This window comes from Triturus cristatus, chromosome 2_1, assembly GCF_964204655.1.
Source record: "Triturus cristatus chromosome 2_1, aTriCri1.1, whole genome shotgun sequence".
NCBI classification, from domain to species: Eukaryota; Metazoa; Chordata; class Amphibia; order Caudata; family Salamandridae; genus Triturus; species Triturus cristatus.
Genome location: NC_140581.1, coordinates 1,161,170,901 through 1,161,196,400, shown reverse-complemented (window position 1 = coordinate 1,161,196,400; position 25,500 = coordinate 1,161,170,901). Strand labels below are relative to the sequence as shown.

The 25,500-nt window shown below is 42.6% G+C and overlaps 1 protein-coding gene across 1 annotated transcript in view; it reads left to right on the top strand.

The window, feature by feature from the left end:
• The window catches only part of LOC146866513 (uncharacterized), a 255,373-nt gene extending 231,026 nt beyond the window's left edge, over positions 1–24,347 (top strand). Inside the window, exon 4 of the mRNA XM_085636609.1 lies at positions 23,575–24,347. Within this exon, the coding sequence (XP_085492735.1) occupies positions 23,575–23,690 (116 nt within the window). The 3' untranslated portion in view covers positions 23,691–24,347. The remainder of the gene's footprint in view (positions 1–23,574) is intronic.
• The last annotated feature ends 1,153 nt before the right edge of the window (positions 24,348–25,500 follow it).

The following is a 25,500-nucleotide window of genomic DNA, read 5'->3' as shown; positions in this document are numbered from 1 at the left end:
TGCAGCTCTGATTTAGCTGTCCCTTATCCCTTACATGTGTGTGCCTCTGGCTTCTGTGCTGATACAGTGCTGAGATGTTGCATACTTAGCTGCATTGGTCTCTTGGTGGGAGTTGGGGGTCTGGGGGTCTGGGGCACGGTTCGTCCGCAGATGTGCTATGTTTAATTGTGCATGTGTGATATTGTGCCCATCTCCCCATTCCCCCATTACTCACCCTGTTGCTGTTGTGTCCGGTAATGTTGAGCAGTGTCCGGGCCCCCAACTCCTGCCACCGTCTCCCCACTGATGACTGTGGACACCATTTCCTCCATCCCGTTCAGCTCCTCCTGTGGCCCTGGACTCCCACCTCCAGTCTGCATTGCTGCCTTCCGGTTGTTTGCGAGTTTCTGCTTGGTTATGCACTTCACATCATTCCAGCGCCTCTTGACCTCTTCCATTGTCCTCTTCAGCACTCCGACTGCATCCACCTTGTCCACGATGGTCTGCCGTATTCCATTTTTAGTTGCCAGTGACACAGTGGAGGTGACGAACAGTAGTTGATGGTGTTCCACCACTTCCGTTATCAGGATCCTGTTTTCCTGTGGACTGAACCGCTTCTTCCTACTCTTCTTGTCCTTGCCCTTGCCTGACCCGAGGTCCCAGGCTGGTCCTCCGGGAGGCTTGTGGGGTTCTGGTTGCCCTCTGTACTTGCTCCGGCTACCTCCATTGTGCTTCGCTGTTGTTTGGCTTTTGTTTGTATGTTTTTTTTCTACTTTTATAGTGCATTTTCCCGCATGACGTGTGGGAATTGCAGGCCTGTCACTGGTTTTCGCAGATTTTTGTATCGCGATTGGCATCATCGCTAATATTTTCGCATTTGTGTTTCTCGTTTTTGCAGCGTCGCGTGATTTTAACGCGTTCATTTGACGCGTTATCGTGAGACTTTCGCATGGTACTGCCGTGATGGGAATACCACGTTAACATGGCCTTCTTTTCCCGTGATAGACTGCGATGTGAAGGCATCAGCACTGCTGCTGATGCCTTTCATTCCGGTGTGAACTGTATATTAAAGATTAAAGAAGAACCTGATTCAAGACTTTTTTGTGTCTTTCCTCAACTCAAAGAACACTTTGACTTGCGGTCTACTGGGTTGACACTTTTCCTGAGTGTCACTAATTTTTCCTTTTTACTTTGTGACAGTTAAAAAGAAAATCTTTTCTTGGATTATAGATACAGTGATTTGGTGTGCTCTGATGTTTTTGTGAATATATATTGTCTGAGATTTTTCAATCTTAGCATTTCCATACCCTGGTGGGTGGGTATTTCAACATCATAGGAGCACCCGTAATATATGTTCCTTTTCAATACAGATTCAAAAATACTAACACTAATGGATGTTCAGGTCATGTAGCATACCCATGATCCTTTTGAAATTAATTTGTAATGAGTCATATATCTTGGTCAATAGGCCTTGCTTCACAGAGGGCTCTGGCCTTCTCTTATGCCATCACATCTCGGACCAGCAGTGGGTTGATCTTTTTGAAGGTGTTCATATGCAGGGGGACTGCGGGGGTGACAAAGCTCCTGATGGAGTAGTCACTGCCTGCAGCCCAGTGGTTTTTATCTTAGATGAAGTTATACAAGGTTTCTTGGCCCTGTCAAGTAATAAGGCCCCTGGACCTGACAGTGTCCCGCCAGATCTGTTTAAAACCAACGTAGAGGTTTGGGCTCCATTTCTGACCCAAGTTCTTAATGCGGCTACCCGGAGGGGATGTTGCCCTCCTGGTCTACAGCTGTTATTTTTCCTATTTTTAAAAAGGGGGACAAAGACAACCCACAATGCTACTGCCCATTATCTTTATTGGATGTGACGGTCAAGGTACTAGGGAGGGTGATTTTAAATAGGCTGGACGATTGGGCAGAGGAAAACAACATCCTGAGTAATGTTCATTATGGTTTTAGGATAGGGAGGTCTACTTCAGACCAATGTCTGAACCTCCATTTAATTATCAAGAAATATATGGTTGCCTGGTTTGAGTCCTTACACTTAGCATTTATGGACTTGATGTCCGCATTTGACAGAATGAACTGAGCAAAACTCTGGGCCTGTCTCAGTGAGATGGAGGTTGATCTTAGTATTGTGGCCCTTCTAGCCAATCTTCACTCAAAGACCTCTGCCTTGGTGCGTTTCTCTCAGAGCGCCACCTGTACTTGCTCATTCCCCACTAGCTATGGCGTTCTTCGAGGGTGCATACTTGTCCCTTTCTTTTTTACCCTTTATGTGAACAGGCTCGAGTCTGCATTATTCTGTGTTTTGGCAGACTGCCCTAAGGTTGGTGATAGATTTCTGCCTGTTTTATTATATTCGGATGACGCAGTCCTTATGGGTCGGATCTACTTTTGGCCAGATATTTGTCTTTTATAGGGAACCTTGATTTGTCCGTCAACTTCTCAAAATCATATGTGATGATAGTGGGCCCTAATCAGCAAGCAGCAAAACCTTTAAGGTTGCCAATTCATTTTGGGGTAAAGTCACAGTGTACCCTTACCTGGGTGTTTTATTTGATGTTAAAAACAGTTGGAAGCCATTGGTCGAGACACAAAGATCTGAGTTTGTTAAAACTATGGGGCTAGTTTCCAGTTTTGCACATAGGTTAGGCTCCAGGGTGCCAATGGACCTCTTAAAAATCCACCAGGCCACATGTATATCACAACATCGATAAGGCAGTGAGGTATGGGGGTATGCCAAGCTGGACAGGATTCAATCGGCAGAGAATACATTTCTTCGCCAGATGGTTCATGTTTCACAATCCATTCCAGCTTTTGCGGTGCAGGACGGCTAGCACAATTTTCAGACCTGATTTCCCTAAACCCAATTCCATGTTGGATTAAGATTTGGAGTAGGGTAGAACTGAAGTCAAATTAAAAAGCAAAACAAAAAGATTAGAGAAAAAAAATAGTGTGTTTGTGCGTAGGTGTGTGGGTCTGTGAGTGAGTGTATTTTCTTATTAATTCGGGCCTGCATTTGTGAATTCAAATCCACCCAAATCCGAATCCAAGGATCTTCGTGTGGTTAAAAAAAAAGATTTTGACAATTTATTTCCCATGAGGGGTTTCTCACAGACCCCTCTATTAGTCCCATGTGGTTAGGGTACCTTTACCCCGACCCCTTCCATCACTTTTTAAATTTTATTTTCCCTGCTGGCAACCGAGTTGCGTGAACAAAATGGCCACCACAACTTTTCTCTCAGGTTGCAGCCAGCCAGTCAAGCATTGCTGTTGGTGCATGGATTCGGGGATCCACGTGCCCCCAGAAATCCAAATTTGGTTTTCGGTTAATATCGCTAAACCGACTGAACAGATTTACACCAAAGGACGTAAATATTTGGCGCTGCAACCCCACGTGAGGTCTGGTTCCTGGTGCACATAGTTTTGGTTGTAGCGCACAGAGACCTGACACTGCCGCACACAGAGGAAAAAAGTTAGAGGGAACATTGATGGTCAGTGACATCACTGTGACATCACTGATGACATCTCAAATGACATCACTGATGACATCACTGATGACGTCATCCATGTGATAAATTAGTACATCTTCTCACACCCTAATATAACCTTTGATACAGCGACTCAAAATTTCAGACGGCCATTTTGCCAACCATAGATACTCCAATACCAATAACTACTCACCCACTCATTGACTTTTAGGTCTACATACATCTCCACTCACTCACCTGTACAGTCACTCATACTTACAGTCACTCTGTGCATTTATACACCTATATAGACACTCACACACCGCCAATCATCCATTGAGGTACTGACACATCTAGTCAGTCATGCAAATAATTAATCACAGTCCAATTTACTCACCTATACAGTTAAACACACTCAAGTTCACTTACTCATAAAAATACTAAAAAATTCTGTGTCTTCTTGCAGAAAAACAAACAGCACATGACACAGATATCCTTGCACTATGGCGCATACAGCCACTCCCAAAATCACACACTCTCACATATAGATAGTTATATACTCTTACACACATATACACTGCGTTTCACATATGTAGTTACTGACACATATACAACTGAGATATACATTCAATCACTAACACACCCATACATACACTCACCCAACCATACAGTCCATCACAGATGCACTCTTAAAACCATGCACCCACTGAATCACCCACTCACACATCTAGTCACAGAGTCACACACACCCTATCCACACAAACACTCAGGCACCCATACAGCTACTCAGACAACCAATCAATAACCCATATAGACAATCATATAGCTATTAACAAAAACAATCAAGCAACTTATAGACCAACACACAGACACATACAGACATTCACACAGTTTAGTCACTAGTCTGCAGTAAGATACACTTAATGACTCACTTATAGACTCAGTTACGCACCTAGAAAATCATCCATTCACATACTTGTACACCCACTTATTTTTCAACAGGCCTTTCCCTATATATATTAAACATATTAAAACTGTTCAGAAACACATACTCAATGGATGATGTCATCAGTGATGTCATTTGAGATGTCATCAGTGATGTCATCAGTGATGTCACTGACCATGTCATGAGTGATGTAATATGTGACGTCATCAGCTGTGCATTGCGGGGGCGCGAGTTATAGTTAGCTGAACTAACTATAACAGGGGAATTTCTAGGGTTTTGTATGAGGGAAAGGTCCAGCTAACTATAACACCCCTGAAACCTATGGTTTTTTCAGTGAATTTCTAAGGTTTTTTAAATGCCAATTCCTAACTATAACGCCCCTGAAACCTTTGGTTTTTTCAGAGAATTTCAAAGGTTTTTTAAATGCCAATTCCTAACTATAACGTTCATGAAACCTATGGATTTTTCAGTGAATTTCAAAGGTTTTTTAAATGCTAATTCCTATCTATAACTTATCTCTGAAGATATCATGAAAAGCATTCTTTTTTTAAAAGTAGGGTGCACATTAGTTTTGTTGAAAAGCATCTTTGTGATTGGTTAAGAAAAAGCAGTTTCAACGTGGAGTACATATCATACAATAAAATTTGCTCAGCTCAACCACACCTGCTACTTGCATTTGGAAGGCACTGTTCAAACTTAAAACAATCGTCAACTTTTAACCTGCACGTGTCGTTAAATGTTCAAGAAAATGTTACAAAAAGATTTCGTAAAGTTTTAAAAAATTAATGAACTTTTAACCTGCACGTATTGTAGAATGTTCTAGAAAGTGTGTTGATAGAATACGTTGCACTTCTGACTTCTATGTGTTGTTGAATATTAAAAAAAATGGTTCATATGGAAAATGAAAAAGAAACCAATAGAGAAGTTTTGAAACCTAAAAGAATCAAGGAACTATTCTAATTTATTCTTTACATGTATTTATGTGTGCAGCAACAAAATTATAGACACAACAGCACTAGGAAGAGGAAGAAGCAGGGAGTGGGGGGAGGGGGGAGATGGGCAGAATGGCACACATGCACAATTAAGTACAACACACATATAGACTAACAATGGCCAAAATGAAACACACCAACAAGGAGCACAAGTCACACAACCCGCCAACATCACACCACTGAACGAGCATAGAAGTGAAAACCACGCTGCATTCATACAGGATGTGTACAAAGGCCGGTCGTTGGTGTTGTGGGATGTCTGCGACCGTGGTCATCATGGATGAGATGCCCAGCATGTGGCACATGGTCGAGTTCACTGTGTGTTATGTTGCCAAACGGCTGCTCCTCCCTCCCACGAGCCCCCCCACTTTTGTACGGTGAGCTGTTGTATCTCGTGCACTCGTACAGCACACCATTGTAATGCCTATTTGCGCATGTCCTGCTACATTCCAACTACAACATCACAGTGCCGTTTGGAGGTGGTGCATGCCACTTTACAACATCGACTGCTGCGGCTCTTGTAACAGGCCACACCAGAACACAGAGACACACTTACCGCACTTCCTGTACACGGACATATCCGAGGCACCCCGTTCCCCTTGCCGGATAGGCACACCCCTGCACTGACCTATGAACGAGAGACCAGCACACGCCAGTTGTGCATGCAGGAGGATGCATACGTAGCTAAACATCCAGGCTCACTGCCAACGCTGAGGTGACAGCACACTGTGATGTTGCAGGGCTCGTGCCTATCATGCTAAGACAATGACCACAGGGACACATTTACTAAGATGTGGGTTTGGGGGGAATTGGCGGTCCTGGAGTTGTTGAGATGAGTCTTCTGGCCGTCATGGGTATCCCTGTATCATGCTCATTGACTCTATGGCACCTATGTGTGTTCTGGTGTGGCTCTTGGCTGTGTTCCCTTTCATGGTGCAGGTAGTTGTCCTGCTTAACACCAGCAGAAAGCAGGTGTAAAATCTCTGGTGCTAACGTGTCTTATCCCCGGAATTTGTTTCGCATTGCAATTGGTGTGAAAGTTGTGATGTGATTTTTTTCGTGTGCGCAACAATATACGAACTGAGCAGTGTATCTCGTCAAGATCCAGCACCTGACGCACTATTCCCAATCAATATAAATACAATGAGATTTCTTAATAGATTTTGTGTGTACACTGTAAGTGCAGCCAATACCTCAGTGCAATACAATACAGGATTTTAGTATTTAGAATAAATCACAAAGGTACATCTCATGTCTTTTTGCACGGGAACGGATACTCTCCATTTCATTATCAGCACTTTAACGGAAGTAAAGTTGAGATAAATCTAACACACTATTCAGAAGTTGGTGCAAACTGCAGATATCACCAGTATTCCAGCGATAAGTGCCCCAAAATTTAACACCATGGTGGACTCCATCAAATAACAGTAATAAGAACAAGAAAGAGTCACACAGCAGTTAAGAGAACAACCAAAAACATTATTAATTTTTTTTCCAAACTTTATTTTTTATAATAATAAATATATAAACGAGAAACTATTTTCAAACTTTATTTTTTTATTAACATAAATATAAACAATAAACTAATAAACAAAATGTAACAACAATAATACAAAACAACAAGGCGGAACCCTCCTGTGGGAACCATGGATGTTGACGACAGACCTGGAAAATCAGAAAGATTGTTAAAAAAACAGCAACATGGTATTCTCAACAAAATACCACAAGAAACAAATCACAGATATATAAAATGCATACAGCTAACAAAATTTTATAAGTTTAACTTACAAAAACTGTAAATGTTGCCGCTTTAAAATATTTACCGAATCTGAGGAATTTTTTTTGCAGAAGGCACCACGCCCACAACGTTTTTCTTCAGTGGTGAAGAAATATTTTACTTTTTCCAAGGGGCAAACAAAGATCAATGCCACCTTCGTCACTCGCAAGATTTGCCAAAGAGTTCTGTTACGAGGGGATCCTAACAAAAAATACTCGTGCAGCACAGCAAGTATGATGAAACACCTAAGGACCCTTCATCCAAACAATCTTGCACAAGAAGAGTGCAAACAGATTAGAAACACTCCTGTTCTGTATCTGTAAAAAAGAATCACAAATAAATGTATATTAATAACTTTCAAATGTATACTATTCCATTACTATACAAACACATTTTATATAAAAACTGACTAAGAAACTATAGCCCTGAACCACAAGTGTGACGATCGTTAAAACACTACATGCATAGTGAATACTACTTTGAAGCAGTTCATGCCCTAAAGCCTACCTCACTAAAAGACTACATGCTAACTGACTAAATGATTACAGTACTATAAGGAGACACACTGGTTGAGTGACAGGGTGTTTGCTAGAAGAGTATGAATACTAACTAGGGAATTGAAGGTGTGAAACACAACTGTGTAGGTGATTAGAGGACTGCATCGATACTGCATAGGCATTTAAAGCAGCCCATGTGCTAACGCCTGGCTCACTGCATGACTACTTGGGTACTGACTGAATGATCAGAGTACAGCAAGGAGAGTGCCTAGGTGAATTTATAAGTGCTAGGCTTTTCGCACATGGAGTGGATTAGTACTTGGTACTGAATGGGTCACTAGAGGAGTGCAAAGGGAGTGACAGGGTATTTCCTGGAAGTGTATGGATACTGACTAGCGAATTGAAGGTGAGAAAGACAATTGTGTAGGTGGTTAGAGGACTGCATGCATAGTGGATAAGGGTTTGAAGCAGTCCATATACTAAGGCCTGGGTCACTGGATGAGTACTTGGGTACTGACTGAATGATTAGAGTACTTCAAGGAGAGTGCCTGGGTGAATTTATTAGGGTTTGGCGCAGTGAATGGATTAGTACATGATGCTGAATGGGTCACTAGAGGAGTGCAAGGGGAGTGACAGGGTGTTTGCTGGAAGTGAACGGATACTGACTGGGGAATTGAAGGTGTGAAAGACAAGTGTGTAGGTGGTTAGAGGACTGCATGCATAGTGGATAGGGGTTTGAAGAAGTCCATATGCTAAGACCTGGCTCAGTGCATGAATACTTAGGCAGTGACTGAATCATTAGAGTACTGGAAATAGAGTGTCTTGGTGAATGTATAAGTGTTTGGGTTTTGGCACAGTGAATGGATTAGTACATGCTGTTGAATGGGTCTCTAGAGGACTGCAAAGGAAGTGACAGGATGTTTCCTGGAAGTGTATGGATACTGACTAGGGAATTGAAGGTGTAAAAGACAAGTGTATAGTATGTTAGAACACTACATGCATACTGCATAGACATTTGAAGCAGTCTATTTGGTACTTAGAAACTGACTAAATAATCAGACTACTTCTAGGACAGTGCTTAGGTAAAACTTTTAAATTTTCAGGTCTGCCACAGTGAACAGAATAGTACATGGTAATGCACCTTAGTGTCAAACCCTGACTCATTTTATCAATGCATAAGCAAAGACTAGCTTCTAATGCTACTAAAACTTGACAACATGAGAGGTTTTAAATTAGTTATCTGTCAGCAAATACACGATGTTACCAAATGCTTCTCTCACAGTGGTTCTCAAATGCACACAGACTCACAGTGTGATTCTAGACAACAACCACTATACCTAGGAGTTTACCAACAATCATTCACTACTGTGGAAGTGGTAAGGAAACTGAATGAATGAATGAATGAATTTGGGATTTGTATAGCGCATGGCTGCCCGGAAGCGTCCCAGCGCTGTGATTGTAGACCAACAACTGAGGGTAGAGGCTAAGGGGGAAGAGAAAAGGTTATTGTGGGAAAAGATGAGTTTTGAAAAGCTTTCGGAATTTCATATGATTAGGTTCAGACCGGAGTTGGATTGGGAGAGAGTTCCAGAGGGTTGCGGCGACCACCGAGAAACGGCATCCACCAGTACGAGCTCTTTTAGTTCGGTGGACCTTGGCCAGGTTGCCTTGCGCTGACCGTAAGGGTCTGTTTGGGGTGTATGGGTAGAGCATATATTTCAGCATTGGGGGTCCTTGGTTTTGCATAGCTCTATGGGTGGTACAAAGGGACTTGAATTTGACCCTTTCGCGTATCGGCAACCAGTGCAGTGTCTTAAGGGCAGGTTTGGCTGAAACTCTACGGGGGGTGCCAGTGAGTATCCTTGCAGCGGCATTTTGTGTTCGCTGCAGGACATTGAGCGTGGCTTCAGGGGCACCCAAAAAAAGGGCATTGAAATAGTCCAATCTTGATAATATTAGACCTTGCATAAGCATTTTCTGGGAGGTTGCGGGAAGTAGTGGAAGAATCTTCCTGGTAGATCGAAGTAGACCAACACAGGTGCCGGCTGTTTTTTTGGCTTGTGTTGTCATGGAAAGATTCTGTTCCAGCCAGAAGCCTAGACTTTTGATTTCAGTTTTAGGCTGGGGGATGGGTCCTAGGCATGAAGGCCACATAGTAGTGGGGAGGGATGGTGGTTGGTGTCCCAAGAGCATAAGCTCGGTTTTTGACCCATTGAGCTTGAGCCTTGAGTTAGACATCCAGGCATGTATACCTTCTAGGCAGTCATGAAGGTTTTTGATTTTTTCTTCCTCGAGTGAAAATGATACGATCATTTGGGTGTCATCAGCGTAGGTGACGGCTTTTATCCCAAATGGGGAGACCACATCCTCCAGGGGGGCCATATATGTATTAAACAGTGTAGGGCTCAGTGAAGAGCCCTGGGGGACCCCACACTGGAGGGAAAGGATATCTGATCGGACGTTCCCTTCACAAACCTGGAAGGTACGGTTTTCTAAGAAGGAGGAGAGCCAACATAGTGCCGTGCTTCTCACTCCTAGTTCAGATAGTCGCTGTATTAGGATCTTGTGGTCCACCGTATCAAATGCAGCGCTTAGATCCAGGAGGATCAGTAAGACCGATCCCCCTGAATCCAAGATGCATCTAGCCTCCTCTACCACTTTCAGGAGGGCTGTTTCGGTCCCCTGGCCTGGTCGGAAGCCTGTTTGTGAGGGTCGAAGAAGATTATTGGATTCGAGGAAGGCTGACAATTGCTGGTTAACTGCCTTCTCTGCGATTTTGCTCAGGCCAGGCAGGAGAGAGATCGGTCGAAGGTTGGATAGGTCTGATGGGTCATGTCCTGGTTTTTTCTGTAATGCCTTGACCATGGCATGCTTCCAGCTGGGGGGAACCACTTCTTGGCCCAGCGAGGTATTAATAAGGTTAGTGGCCAGGTGGGATATGGTAGGTCCGACTTGTTTTAAGATTCGAATAGGAGCAGGGTCGTTGGGGGAGCCGCTTTTCAGGTTTGATAGGGCTTTCAGAAAGTCATCGTTAGACAGTTGGTTAAAACTGTCGAGGGTGGGTCTTGGGGAAGGGGGGAGGGGGGCAGCAGGGGGATTGCTGTCTGATTTGGGCGGGAGTGACTGCAGAATGTTGGTAATCTTGCTTTGGAAGAAGCCCGCTATTTGGTTGCATCTGGCAACTGAGGGTTGTTGAAAGGAGGGGGGGTGGGTATTTTGCGCAGTTCTTTGACTATTTTGTAAGTCTCTCGGGATGAGCTAGATGCAGCTTTGATTTTTTTGTCAAAGAATGAGGCTTGGGCTGCTTTCCGTGCTGCTTTATAGATCCTCATTGCAGTTCTGTACTCTTCCTTGATAAGGGGGTCCCAGTTTTTTCTCCACTTTCTCTCGTGGATTTTACAAATTTTTCGTAGGTTCCTGAGTTCTTGTGAGAACCAAGGCGACTTAAAGGAGTTATTTTTCTTTTTTAGATCTTGTTTCGGGGCGATAATGTCCAGAGTGGACGTGAGCCAGCTAGTAAGGTTTTTATCTGCATTAACCGGGTCAGGAAGTGGCAGGGGAGCGGAGCGAATTAGCTCCTGAGTCCAATGCTCAGATGATATTTTAGACCATATTCTATCGTATTCTCTGGGAATTGGTGTGTGGGCCTTTCTTACTTGGATTTGCCAGATAAATGGGAGGAGAAAATGGTCAGTCCAGGGGAGAGGGATCGCAGGTCGAACCTCAGTTTTGGGGAGATTGGTGAAGAGAGGGTCCAAAAGATGACCTTTGATGTGCGTAGCCTCTGAGTTGATTAAATGAATATCGAGTGCTTTTAATTGTGAGGTGAGGTCCACAGCCGTTTTGTCTGTGTTGTCCTCGAAATGTAAATTTAAATCACCTAGCACGATGAAGTTAGGGAACGAGATGCAGGAGGAAGTAGTGGACTCAAGCAATGAGTTAACAAAATTTCCTGGGCTGCCGGGTGGGCGATATATCAGAGTGCCCGTAAGTGATTTGTTAGGGGTTATCTGAAGAGAGAAATGGGTGCTTTCGCAATCCTCTATTTCTCCTTCTCGTAACCTACATACAAAGGAGTTTTTGTGGATAATTGCTAGTCCTCCTCCTATTCCCTTCTTTCTGTTTTGATATTGTATAAGGTAGTCCTGGGGGAGCATGTTAACAATGTCCGCTTCGGAGTGAGATGTTAACCAGGTTTCCGTGAGGAATAGAATATCTATTTTTGAGTCTTCGATCAGCATTTTGATCTCTATGGCGTGTTTAGGGGCTGATCTGCAATTCAGCAGAGCTAGGCTGATACCATTGGAGGACTGGTGGGTGGGTATCTCTGCAGACTCCTCATGGGGCTTAGGAGATGGTAAGGCTCCAGGGGAGGGAGTTGCCGTGCTGAATTGAAGGAGGTAGTCACGTGAGTGTGTGATCCGGGGGCTGTGAAAAACGGGCATAGTGGATGGCCCTGTGCCCGGCCTGGCCCGGACGGGCCCAGACGGGCTTGCCTTAGGCGCGCCTTTGGCGCGCAAACGGCGCGCCCGCTGCGCTCGTCCGCTGCGCTTGCGTGGAAAGCACATTTGGGGAGAGAGAAAGTGGGCGTGGCCTGACGTGTGGGCGTGGCCTCGCGTTCGAAGCGATGGCGGCCCTGGGAACTTGCCCCCGGTGCAGCGCTCGATCCGCTGACAGTGGGAAGCCTGGGGAGGTACTCAAGACAGAGGAGAGCTCTGTTTAAGCTGAAAGTGCTTTTAAAAGTAGCTAAACACAATTATTACAGTTTTAAAAAAACGAGTGAACAAGCCTCCGGCTTCCGCCTCAGAGGTAAACAATCCTAATGAAGGCGCTTTCAATCAGCGCTTCTTATAGGTCCAGAAAGTGGGCGTGGCCTGACGTGTGGGCGTGGCCTCGCGTTCGAAGCGATGGCGGCCCTGGGAACTTGCCCCCGGTGCCGCGCTCGATCCGCTGACAGTGGGAAGCCTGGGGAGGTACTCAAGACAGAGGAGAGCTCTGTTTAAGCTGAAAGTGCTTTTAAAAGTAGCTAAACACAATTATTACAGTTTTAAAAAAACGAGTGAACAAGCCTCCGGCTTCCGCCTCAGAGGTAAACAATCCTGCACACAATCTTCATATTTCAGGACTGCAATTTTATGTCAAAGCCTGACTCATATAATCAAAGCATAAGCAAAGACTGGCTTCTTTTTTTTTTTTTTTTTTTTTTATTTTTTTTTTTTATTCATCATCCCAAAAGAAAAACAATCCATACATTTCATTTTGCCGTTCCATACAGCGGATTATAAAGCATATTCAGCAGAAATTACGGGGTAATATATACACATACACGGTATTAAAAAAAAGAAAATAAAAAAGATTAACTAAGGAAGGGGAATTAAAGGATAGAGTAGTCTTTACTATTTCAGTCATTTTCAAGTCTTTCTTTCCACTCAACAATTGGAGTCCATATCCGTATCCCCATTTGCTGTGTCTTCCAACCTTTTTTATCATATAAAACTTTTTCTAATGCATATATCGCTAATAATCGTGCCATCCATTGTTGGAATGTTGGCGGGTTGGGGTCTTTCCACATCGCTGCGACACATATTCGGCATAGGATCATTGCTATATAAATAAATTCATAATGAGATACTTCTATACCATCCCTAGTTACTCCCAGTATCATAACTTCATTGGTTATATTTATTTTAATCCCAAGTATATGAACCAAAAATTGCTCTATTGTATTCTTAAATAAATCCAGGGCGGGGCAGGCGGAGAACATATGGATGGTATCCGCCTGTGTTGCCCGACATCTAGGGCAGACCACTCCCGTTGTTCCCCCCCATTGACCAATTCTATATGGTGTATAATATAGCTCATACATTGTCTTATACTGCTGGGTTTGTAGAGTAGCGACTCTTAACACTGAATTTGATAATTTGATCGCTTTTTCAACCATTGCCGTTTAGGTTCAGCTTGTTATTCCATTTATCAATGAGTTTTCCACGGTCATCCTCCTTAAACTTGACCAATTCTCCATAAACCTGGGAGATTGAACACCCTTTATTAACCCTACGAACTTCCATAATTTCTACTCTTTTATAGTTAGTAACCCCTCCCTGTTTCTTTAATAGAGCCGATCTTATCTGCAAATACTTAAAAAAATCCCTGCGATCTAGGTTATATAACTGCTGTGCTTGGTCAAATGTTATAAGACCCGTTATACCCACCAAGTCTCCTATTATTTTTATCCCCTGCCTATCCCAGCCTTTCATAACTGAGTCATGGAATACCTTTGATAACGACTGATTATTAAATAGCGGAGTATAATAATTTGTTCTCCCAATTTTCATTTTCTTCCTTACAGCCGACCATATTGCCACTGCTGCGCCCACTATTTTGAACTTAACCTTCTTGTAGTAGCTGCCTTCATTAAATGTAAGAAGCCATTTATTAGAACCCTTAATCAATAGCTCATATATGTCAGGAACGCTCTCCCCCACATTCCATCGATCCTCCATGTTTGCGCCCACTAACCCGCGGGTGTATTGTAGGACAGCTGCCCAATAATATGCCCTATAGTCGGGTGCTGCTAAACCCCCTCGCTCTCTCGGTAATGACAGGAATTTCAATGCACGCCGCGTTTTGCCTTTGGCCCAAATAAAATGATTTGTAAGTCCTTCAATTTCGCTGAGCCAGTTGTTATTGAATTTCAGCGGAATAGTTCGGAACAAATATAATATTTTAGGAAGAAAAATCATTTTTATTAGATTGCATCGTCCAATTGTAGTTAAATACAAATTATTTAGTCTATCTAAATCCCCCTTAGCCTTTTTAATTACCGGTACCAGGTTTATTTCCACTATCCTTGAAAGGTCAGAGGTTATTGTTATTCCTAAGTAAGTGGCTGAGTCTGTTATTCTTTTATCAACCATCCTTACCCTTTTATTAATTACCATTTGGGTTTTGCTCTCGTTTAATTTATACCCTGAGAGCGCCCCATAGACTGTTGCCTCTCTTTCTATCTCTGGCAAGGCTATTACCGGGTCCACAGAAATAACAGCTAAGTCATCAGCATACCCTAAAATTTTTGTTTCATGTCCGTTCAGAACAACGGGCATGATATTTCTATTTAGCTCTATCTTTCTTATAAATGCATCTATATAAAATGCAAAAAGTAGTGGGGAGCATGGACACCCTTGTCTAGTACCCCGTCCAATTTTTATAGCCCCACTCTGCTCCCACATGATCCTCAATCTTATTGTAGGATTCACATATAAAGCTTTCAACGCCCCGATACAGACATCCCCTATGTTTGCTTTCCTTAGAGCCGCCCAGAGAAAGCCCCACGAGACCCTATCAAATGCTTTTTCTGCATCTAATAAAATTAGGGCCATAGGGTCTCGTGAAGCCGCTGTTCCGTCAAACAGTGCGCAGACTCTGCGAATGTGATCCGCTGTGCCCCTACCTGGGATAAACCCATGCTGACGGGGGGAGACGATTTTCCCAATAAACGAACTTAGACGATTAGCTAGCATTTTAGAATAGATCTTGGTGTCGCTATTCATCAAACTTATGGGCCTATATGACCCGGGGTCGGTTGAGATTTTATTCTTTTTAAGGAATACCACCATAGTTGCCTCTCGCCAAGACTCAGGAGGAATCGCCCCTCTTTGCGTATCGACCATTAATCGATAGAGATCCTCTTCTATACTAGGGAGGAATTTTTTATAAAATTCAAGTGGTATAAAGTCGGGGCCTACCGCTTTCCCTGCTGGTAAATCTTTAATTGCTCCTCTCAACTCTTCTAACGTAAAGTTGGAATCCGTAATCGCTCTGTCCACACTTGTTAGTTTCTCTACTTGGACACTCTCTAAATAGCTCTCAATTTTACCGTCTGCAACACCTTTTTCAGGATTGTATAAATCCTGATAAAACTCTTGAAAGATAACGCAGATCTCTTTTGGCGTTCTGGCAATGGCTCCTGTTGCAGAATTTATCTGTGAGATGTCCCCCTTTGTGGCTGCCTTTCTAGTCCTGATGGCTAAAGTACGCCCTATCTGCTCGCTATATTCGTATTGGTCCTGCTTCCACGCCAAGTATTTTGCTGCCGCTTTATTTGCCAATAGCTCGCCCACAGCTGCCTTCGCCATGGCCAGTCGTTGTGAAACTTCTGAAGTTTCTTGTTTGGCTTCTATTACTTTTATAAATTCCTCCTCTATAACGGCTACTTTTCTTTGCCTACCCTCCATTTCTTCCTTCACTAGTTTATTTCGCTTTAACGTATAACTGACTGTCTCTCCCCTTATCCCAGCCTTCATGGCATCCCATACAATTCTAGGGGGCGCAGATCCTCTATTTATATTTAAAAATTCCTCTAGCCAATTATTCATCCGATTTATATAATAAAGATCATACAACAAGGCTCTCTCGAAGGTCCAGCTAGATCTCTCTTTTTGTTGATTTGGGATATCTATATCAAGTATCAAAGGACTGTGATCTGACATCACCCGCGGTAGTTTTTTGACCTTGGCTATCGACAAGAATACAGATGATACCAAAAAATAGTCCAGTCTAGCCAAAGATTTATGTGGTGCAGAATAATAAGTGCTCCCCCCTCTCCTTCCCCCGTTCTGTTGTTCCCATATATCAGTCAGTCCATTATCCAGCATCATCTGTATTAATGCCCTGTGAGTCTTCTTCTTTCGGCCTATAAACCTGGATGGATCATTTTTCCACAGTCCTTGTAGACCATTTATGTTTAGATCTCCATTGACTATGATAGGCAAGGGCCAGTTTGTTAACTGTTCATTAATATGATCCAAAACCTCAGAATCGTCGATTGTAGGGGCGTAGATAGAACAAAGTGTAAAGTCAAAACCTCTCACCCTACAATCCATTATGATCCATCGGCCATATGAATCTGCTTTCCATTTTTTAACTGTCACCAACCCACCCCTCGCTAACACAGCAACCCCCCGAGTCCTGGACCCTTGTGTTGTATATATTAAAAGCTGATAGCCAAGCTGTTCTAACAGGTATTTCCGGGATGCTTCGATATGAGTCTCTTGTATACATACAATATCAGCATTAATTGACTTTAAATACTCTGTCAGCTCTCTCCGCTTTTTAGCGTCATTCAATCCACATATATTAATTGTAATTACCCGCATGAAATTTTGTTCTCTCTTTTTGTTTTTTCCCCCCAGTTTTCCTGCTGAATTCCTTCTTCCCCCTCCTGTATGTTTTCTTTGTGGTGATGACATTTTTCTCTTTTTCCCCCCCCCCAGGTTCCACCCCCACCCCTGACCCCGACCCGTACCCCAGCCTCCCCCCATGGGGTGGCCCCCCACCCCCCCCACCCCTCCCTAACTAAGGCAAGTAGACCGATGGTCTCTGTGATGGAGTCTGACCTACAGCCTCCCTATGCATAATCTCCCTTTTTTTTGAAGCGGTGTATCATATCCTTTCAAAGTGCCATCCGCAACATCAATTCTTATACCCCACAATCTGTTCTACAACGACACCCATGCCTAAATATATATCATGTGTCCTGTATCCTTGTATATCTCCTTATTGACATTTCACATGAAAAGAGATTTTTTTCCCTTTTTGTTCAACGCAGCTTTTCATACAGTAGTACTATTTTTTTTCAATGTTTCCAGGTATGCTTTTGCCTGTATTTCAGAAGTAAACATTCTGACAGTGTTTTTGTATATGATCTTCAGCTTTGCTGGGTTCATCAGATATGCCTGTGCCCCTATCTGATGACAGGGGTCTATCAGCTCCCTCAGTCTCCATCTCCTTTCCACTGTTATATGACAATAGTCTGGGGTTGTGAAGAAGGACTGACCCTCAAACGAGCGCTTCGAGTTAGGACGAGCCTTGGCATACACTTCTTCCCTTAATAGGAAATTACCAAAATATATCATTATAGCCCTAGGCCTTTGTATTCTCTGAATGCCTCCCTGAGCTTTTTCCAAAGCCTGTCCCAAATTCTCTTTCTTTTTGATCATTAATGGGAATCGGTGCGCCCGCTGAACTTCCTTCTCCCAATCCCAGTGGCTTAACTCTGGGAAGGCTCCCTTCAACAGCTGCATTACATAAGCTCGCACATCTTCCCCCTCCTTTCCTTCTTCTATGCCCAGGATTCTTAGATTGTTCCGTCTTTGACGGTTCTCTAAATCTTCCAATTTCCATTGGATGTCTGATAATTGCCGCTTGTGTTCTTTTGTCTTGGTTATCTCTTTTAATTGTTGATCTTCCAAATTGCTAGTACGCTCTTCTAGATGAGACACCCTCGTCTTCGTATCTGAGCAAACTTTGGCAATTTTTTTTATCGACCTTTCTAGATTCCTGGTTACAAGACGATTTTTCCTCCCCTCAGTTTTTGTTGCATCTTGTAATTCTTTTATAGAATTCAATATCAACTGCAAAGGAGGCATTTCCATTTCTGATTCTCCGGGAGCCGTCTGCGTCCCTGGTTCCAAATAGTTTCCCTGGGTATCTGAATAGTCCCACTTTAAGTTAGTTGTGCTGTCACCTCTGCTGCTTCGTCTTTGCGCATTTAGCATTTTTTCCTGTGACTGTGCTCTCTGTCGTCTTGACAGCCTCTTCCTTCTAATAGCTGTATCTCTTTCCTTAGGAGAGCCCAGGCTACTCGCTGAGCTGGGGTCAGAGTTAGCATCTGTAGAGATCTCCTCCTCCTCACTCCCTGCTACCTCAGAGGGAGTATCCTCAGACCCATCAGTGACAGAGAAAAAATTATCGGTCACGTCTGGATTATCTTCAGCGCCAAAGGGGCCGCTGCATATAGCAGTCTCCTGCATTAGGGGATCGGTTAACACTGGATCCTGGCACGTAGTACCTGGTATGTCTTCCAAACTGGTATTTAATGATCCCGTTGCCTCTACCCCTGAGTAGCTTCTTTGCCCCTTTGGCTGGTCTGTGAGAGTCGCTGGGCCCGTCTCAATTCTACGGTTGCCATGGCCTGTTTGACCTGCTTGAAACTCTCTATGATCCTCGGCCTCCATAGTCTCCCCCCATTGCAGCTCAGAATTAGTTTCCTGCTCCACCTCAGGAGCCCTCCTTAGGCTCTCCTGTAAATTGCCTCCTTCCTTACAAACAGCCACATTTTTTTCCTTCTTCTTTTCCCGGCCCGTCATTACTTTGGTAATTTTATCTGTCACCCTCGCTGATTTGACTGCTTCAGCTGCTTCAGCTGCTTCAGCTGCTTCAGTTGGTTTGCTCGCTGTACTTTTGCTGGCGGGGGAAAAATACCCCGTTATAGATTTAATAGCGCCTGTGTTTGCTCTGTGATTCACGACCTTGGCTGCATTGAAAATACATGTCGGGGTCTCTGTGCCTGGTGCTTTAGCTTTCCTCCCCCTGACGTTGCTCTGAGTCCCCATATTAATTTCTGTGCCCCCACTCTCACCTGAGATAGTCTGGGCATCTTCATTATCCTTGGTTTTCTCTGAGTCTTTCAGGGGAACCTGGTGTTTGGCACTCATCTGCTCCGTTTCAGGAGTTTTCCCCTTTCCTCCTCGTATTGCTTTCGGCGCCATCCCGTGTATGTTGTTCGTTGCAGTTGACTTGTTGAAATCCAACGCGGGAACAAACCCGTCGTCTTGATCGTTGTGTCTGTCGGCAAAAACTTCTCCTGATGACACCCTCCGCCAGCTATCCTGTCGATTTCTCCTCACTCCATTTTCGCTCCTGTAGCCTGCAACAGTGTTTTCCTTGCTGCCGAGGATTTCGCTAGCGTAGTGTAGCCTGCTTCCCATGCGCATACGGCTGACGGCGTCTCTTGGGCTCAGCCTGTCTCTCAGCCGGATCTCCCAATCGCGCAATTCCGCCAGTACTGTCGTGGTTGCAGCTTGCAGTCTCCGTATCAGCTCCTCGACGATAAGAAAAAATTCATAGCTAATAAACGCTGTCTCCATGAGGCATTCAGCTCCGAACACCACCTCTTTCACCGATTCATTTCTCCTGCATAGGGAGCGATCTCCGGAGCTGCTTAGTCAGACGCCATCTTGCGCAAAGACTGGCTTCTAATGCTACTAAAACTTCACAACATGACCGGTTTTAAAACAGGTATCTGTCAGCAAATACACGATGTTACCAAATGCTTCTCTCACAATCCTTACCCAAATGCACACAGACTCACAGTGTGATTTTAGACAAGCAACACTATCCTAGGAGTTTACCAAAACTCATTCACTACTCTGGAAGAGTTAATGGTACTGCACACAATCTACATATTTAAGTACACCACATCAGTGTCAAAGCATGACTCATTTAATCAACGCATAACCAAAGACTGGATTCTAATCCTACTAAAACTTCACAACATGACAGGTTTTAAAACAGTTATCTGTCAGCAAATACATGATGTTACCAAATGCTTCTCTCACAGTGATCCCAAATACACACTTATTCACAGTGTGATTCTAGACAAGCACCACTATCCTTATGAGTTTACCAAAACTCATTCACTACAGTGCAAGTGGTAAGGGAACTGCACACAATCTATATATTTCACAACTGCAATTTACTGCCAATGCCTGACTCATATAATGAAAGCATAAGCCATAACTGTCTTCTAATGCTACTAAAACTTGACAACATGACATGTTTTACAACACTTATCTGTCAGCAAATTTACGATGTTACCAAACACTTCTCTCACAGTGGTTCCCAAATGCACACAGACTCACAGTGTGATTCTAGACAAACAACACTATCCCTAGGAGTTTACCAAAACTCATTCACTACAGTGGAAGTGGTAAAGGAACTGCACACAATCTACATATTTCCCGACTACACTTTAATGTCAATGCCTGACTAATTTAATCAACGCATAAGCAAAGACTGGCTTCTAATGCTACTAAAACTTGACAACATGACAGGTTTTAAAACAGTTATCTGTCAGTAAATACACGATGTTACCAAATGCTTCTCTCATTATCCTTACCCAAATGCACACAGACTCACAGTGTGATTTTAGACAATCAACACTATCCTAGGACTTTACCAAAACTCATTCACTACTGTAGAAGGGGTAAGGGGACTGCACACAATCTACATATTTAAGTACAGCACATCAGTGTCAAAGCATGACTCATTTAATCAACATATAAGCAAAGACTGGATTCTAATGCTACTAAAACTTGACAACATGACAGGTTTTAAAACAGTTATCTGTCAGTAAATACACGATGTTACCAAATGCTTCTCTCACTATCCTTACCCAAATGCACACAGACTCACAGTGTGATTTTAGACAATCAACACTATCCTAGGACTTTACCAAAACTCATTCACTACAGTGCAAGTGGTAAGGGAACTGCACACAATCTACATATTTAACGACTGCAATTTACTGTCAATGCCTGACTCATTTAATGAAAGCATAAGCCATAACTGTCTTCTAAAGCTACTAAAACTTGACAACATGACTGGTTTTAAAACAGTTATCTGTCAGCAAATACACAATGTTACCAAATGCTTCTCTCACAGTGGTTCCCAAATGCACACAGACTCACTGTGTGATTCTAGACAAACAACACTATCCCTTGCACTATACCAAAACACATTTCTTCATCTAGAAGTAGTACTACATTTTAGTATAGAAATATAACATAACTCATTTCACAAATTCATAAACAATGACTGGTTTCTAATTCTACCAAAATATAAAAACAGCACAGTTATCTGTCTACAAACACATGAAAAACACAAATGCTTATCACAGAATGGTTTCTACATGCACACACATTGTAGAGAAAAAAAGTACTCCCTACACTTTAGCAGGAAAAATACATTAGTCTGATTAAAATCAAAATAGTCTACATACATCCCCTCACAATTAAATAACTCATCTTTCAGGTTCTTTTGTAGATTAAGAAGTATATCAATCACTCACCATATTTTCTTTTACAGAATCTCTGCACTGTGCACCTCTCAGCAAAAGCAAAGAATGGAAAAGTTTCCTTTTCATTTTCCACACATATACATGTAAACATCAAATCACAATCCTTCGCACATAAACTCAAAAGCAAACACACATTTCTATTGGTTAAACATTTCAACCCTTTCCAACTGAAATACATTTCAACCCTTCCCCCAATCTGCCTTCTGCCTGTTACCATAGAAACAAGTCATGGAACACTGCACTGAGCTCACAGGTCACAAGTTCAGCACACAATGTTCCTACACAAGACAGGAAATGTGCTTGACTTTTCAACATATCAGCTTATCATATATAATGTTCCTTACAATCTGTTTTTGTTAACCAATAACAACCATACCTTTAAAAAACAGAAATATACACCCTACCTTTCAGTGTAGAAAGTTGTCATACAACCAATGATTTCTTGTCGTTTTTCAAAAAACGTTGCCGTGGATCCGCGCACCCACCGCAAGAGAATCCGTGCATCCAACGCGATAGGATGCGCGCACCGTGCGCGCATTTCCCCCCTTTTTTTTTTTTTTAAAAAGGGGGCCCCAGGGGGTAAGGACCCCCTAAGCACCTCTAGAGGGTCAGAGTATTTCCACTCTGCCCCCTTTATATGTTTTACACACTTATTCCCCTTGCATCTTCAGCCTCGCTTCTACCGAGCCAGAAAATGGCCGCCAACAGTTCCTGGTTTCGAATGTAGAGAGACACTCGACAGCCAATTAGCATTCAGCGCCCGATTGGGAGGGTGCGCGCTCAGTTCGGGGAGGGTGCGCATACGGTGCGGGTAGGGTCCGCGGATCCTCCCCGGCCAAAGATATCACTAACTTTTTTACCCTAATTTTCTCAGGAACTACTGAACAGATTCACACCATATATGCAAATGGCACGAGTCCGAACTGAGGACTACCTCTTTGCCAAATTTGGTGTCATTCCTTTCAGCGGTTCGGGCTGTAGCTGCAACAACAGATCCTATGGGAAATTGCATGGGGAAAACGTGTTTTGGGACCCCCCTTTTTTCACGGCCCCTGCTTGACGGATCACCGCAAAACTTTCAGGGTAGGAGCGGAGCGGAGCTGGCCAAAAGTTTGGAAACTTTTGCGAGGATTCGTCAACCGGTGCCAACGTTATTCCAAATAGAATGTTGCGGATTTCCTATGGAAAATAGGTCCTAACTATAACTATCTACTGGCGACCGCCAGTAGATAATATATATATATATATATATATATATATATATATGTATATACATACACACACTCACTCACACACACACACACATGAATATTTTGTGTGTGTAGGTCAAGTCAATTGTACGTGGTTGTTTTGCATATGGTGTGCATGTTGTAGGAGTTCATTTAAGACTAAGATTAGTGCTCAGTAAAGCTGCAAACAATTTCATATAGCATGAGATAAGAGTAGGGTTTGGGAACCAACACATATCCCAATGAGACTCTGCCTTATCTACCACAATTAATATAGAGAAAGGAAGACATCCTTTACATCGCATGTAATCTATTGCATGCCATTACAACGTGGTCGTTAAAACGACCACGTTGTTACATCACAAACCATTACAACGTAAGTCGTTACAACGACTTGCTGTGGGGGGCAGAAGGTGTTGGATTTTAAATCCAACACCTTCCCAACTGTTGCCCAGACTGAAGTTGGAATAGTAAATTATAATATTCCAACATCCAGCGCCCTCTACAGCAAGTCGTTGTAATGACTTGCGTTGTAATGGTATGCGATGGAACCACTCGGTCGTTGTAACAACCGCGTTTTAATGGCATTCGATGTATCACATGCGATGTAACATTGCATATTCATAGAGAAAACCTTTACAAATGTAAAAAATTACTGCTAAATGGAGTAACCTTTTCAGATTGTGAAAATAATTTATACAGATTGTTTCATTAAGTAAATGTGGTTTTATTTATTTTTGGTTTCTTGTATCGACTGCAGGTACAGAAGGAGCCGATGAACCTCACCAAGTACACACCCATGAGATCCCAGAGAGTCTGAGCCTCCAGGACACAGTACAAACTGAAAACGACTTCTATATCCCTTTCTTATTTTAAAATTGTTCTTAGATATACTTGTTTCTGATAAACAGAAGGTACCCAGTTATAGTTCACTGCATACTAAAGATTAGTGTAGTGCAAAAATGGCAGCGCAATCATGGCAGACTAAGTATTATATATTGCCTAATAATGTTGATGCTAATAAACAATAATATATAAAATTAGCTCTATGAAATAATGCACTTGGCTTTGTGGAGGAATAAAGAGAATGGATGAAATAATATGGACTCGCTGTGTTTCGGCAACACAACCCTCTTTGGTTGCAATTGCTTAGGCTGATTTATCTTACTTTAAACAGTGTTACAGATGATTGGCGGTGAATAAAATGGGACAACAGGTTGTTGCAATTTATTTAAGGGTGATGTTCAAAAGTTAGATCACATTCTATTTGTTTGCCCTGTTTTAAAATCCCTCAGATGCATCTTTTTAAACCTCTTTTTATAAAATATGGTATTAACTCAGTTAGAGCAGCAACCAAGATGCTTTACTGTCCAGTAAATAAAATTGATGTGTTGCAAAAGTTTTAGATTTTTTGAACGTTTTTCAAAAATGTACTAAGTCTTGATTTGCGTATAATAAATTACAATTGATCTCTTTGTAGATCTAAATCTCCAATAAAGATCTTGAAATCTTGATAATATATATTGCACACTATCCTCTGTGGTATTGCTTACTGTTGCTCCTTTGGAGATGGCTTGGTTATGTATCGTGATATTATCTAATCATCAAAAAACCATCCTGATGCTGGCATAGACCTTATGTTAAGATTTGTACAGTACAAATCTGGTTAACATGCAATGTAGACACACAAAGAAAGGGGTCAGAGCTTTTAACTGTCCAGAACCAAATGTCACTACTTGTGGGAGCCTGTTGAAACTACACTATGCCTCGGTCCAACTGGTCTAGGATGTGACCCACATACAACCTAAACAGTGGTTACAAACCACCACTATCCAAAGCAAACAACAATGACCCTGCACCCGAGATAGACCAGTACTCTCTAGTATAAATGTCCTAATACATCATATTTAGGCAAAACAAAGCAGTCACTATTTTGAGGGAACCGGGCGGCTGTAGTCGTGGAAAGGGCTGCATACTTTGCCCACAATTCACTGAAAAGTCAGAGATTACAGATTTCCCGTGTGCAACGATCTCACGAGGAAGGTCGTAGCATAGACAGACATAACATCGGTAACGTGGAACCTGTTATTAAATCTACTATTTTAAATACCGCAGTATCACAAATTACTGACACCTATGAACCTTCTCTGACTCACATTGACGCATACTGGAATAATACTGACCACGTAAATTGTATCACCAATACATTGTATCGCCTTCGCGGCTTTTTAATAATAAAAATTACCGAGAGGCCTTGTGCGCACTGCCAGCCGATAAGGACTATGATGAAGCCCTGAAGAAGTCCCGTGAGAGATGAAATGCGTTTGCAAGCAATTGTGTGGTGCTTTTAAAAGAATTAAGTGCTTTTCAATAAAAGAAATTGACTACAATCAAGTAACACGACCAACTGTCTCATTTTCATCAGGGAAACTATTTATTCAATATATTGTTCTAATTTTCCTATTTTATGATGTACTAGGACATTTACACTAGAGAACACATGCTTTTCTAACATGCGATGTAGCCTTACACAAAGTTAATGGGTAGAAATGCTTCAGGGCCTTGTTCAATGCTTTGAAATGCTTTTTTAGTGGGGCCAACAGGTGCTGGAGGATATGTTGGGATGTTCCATGTAGAACTGCTTGTTTCTTAACCTGAGAAGTGGGCTTAGAACCTCAGATGCATA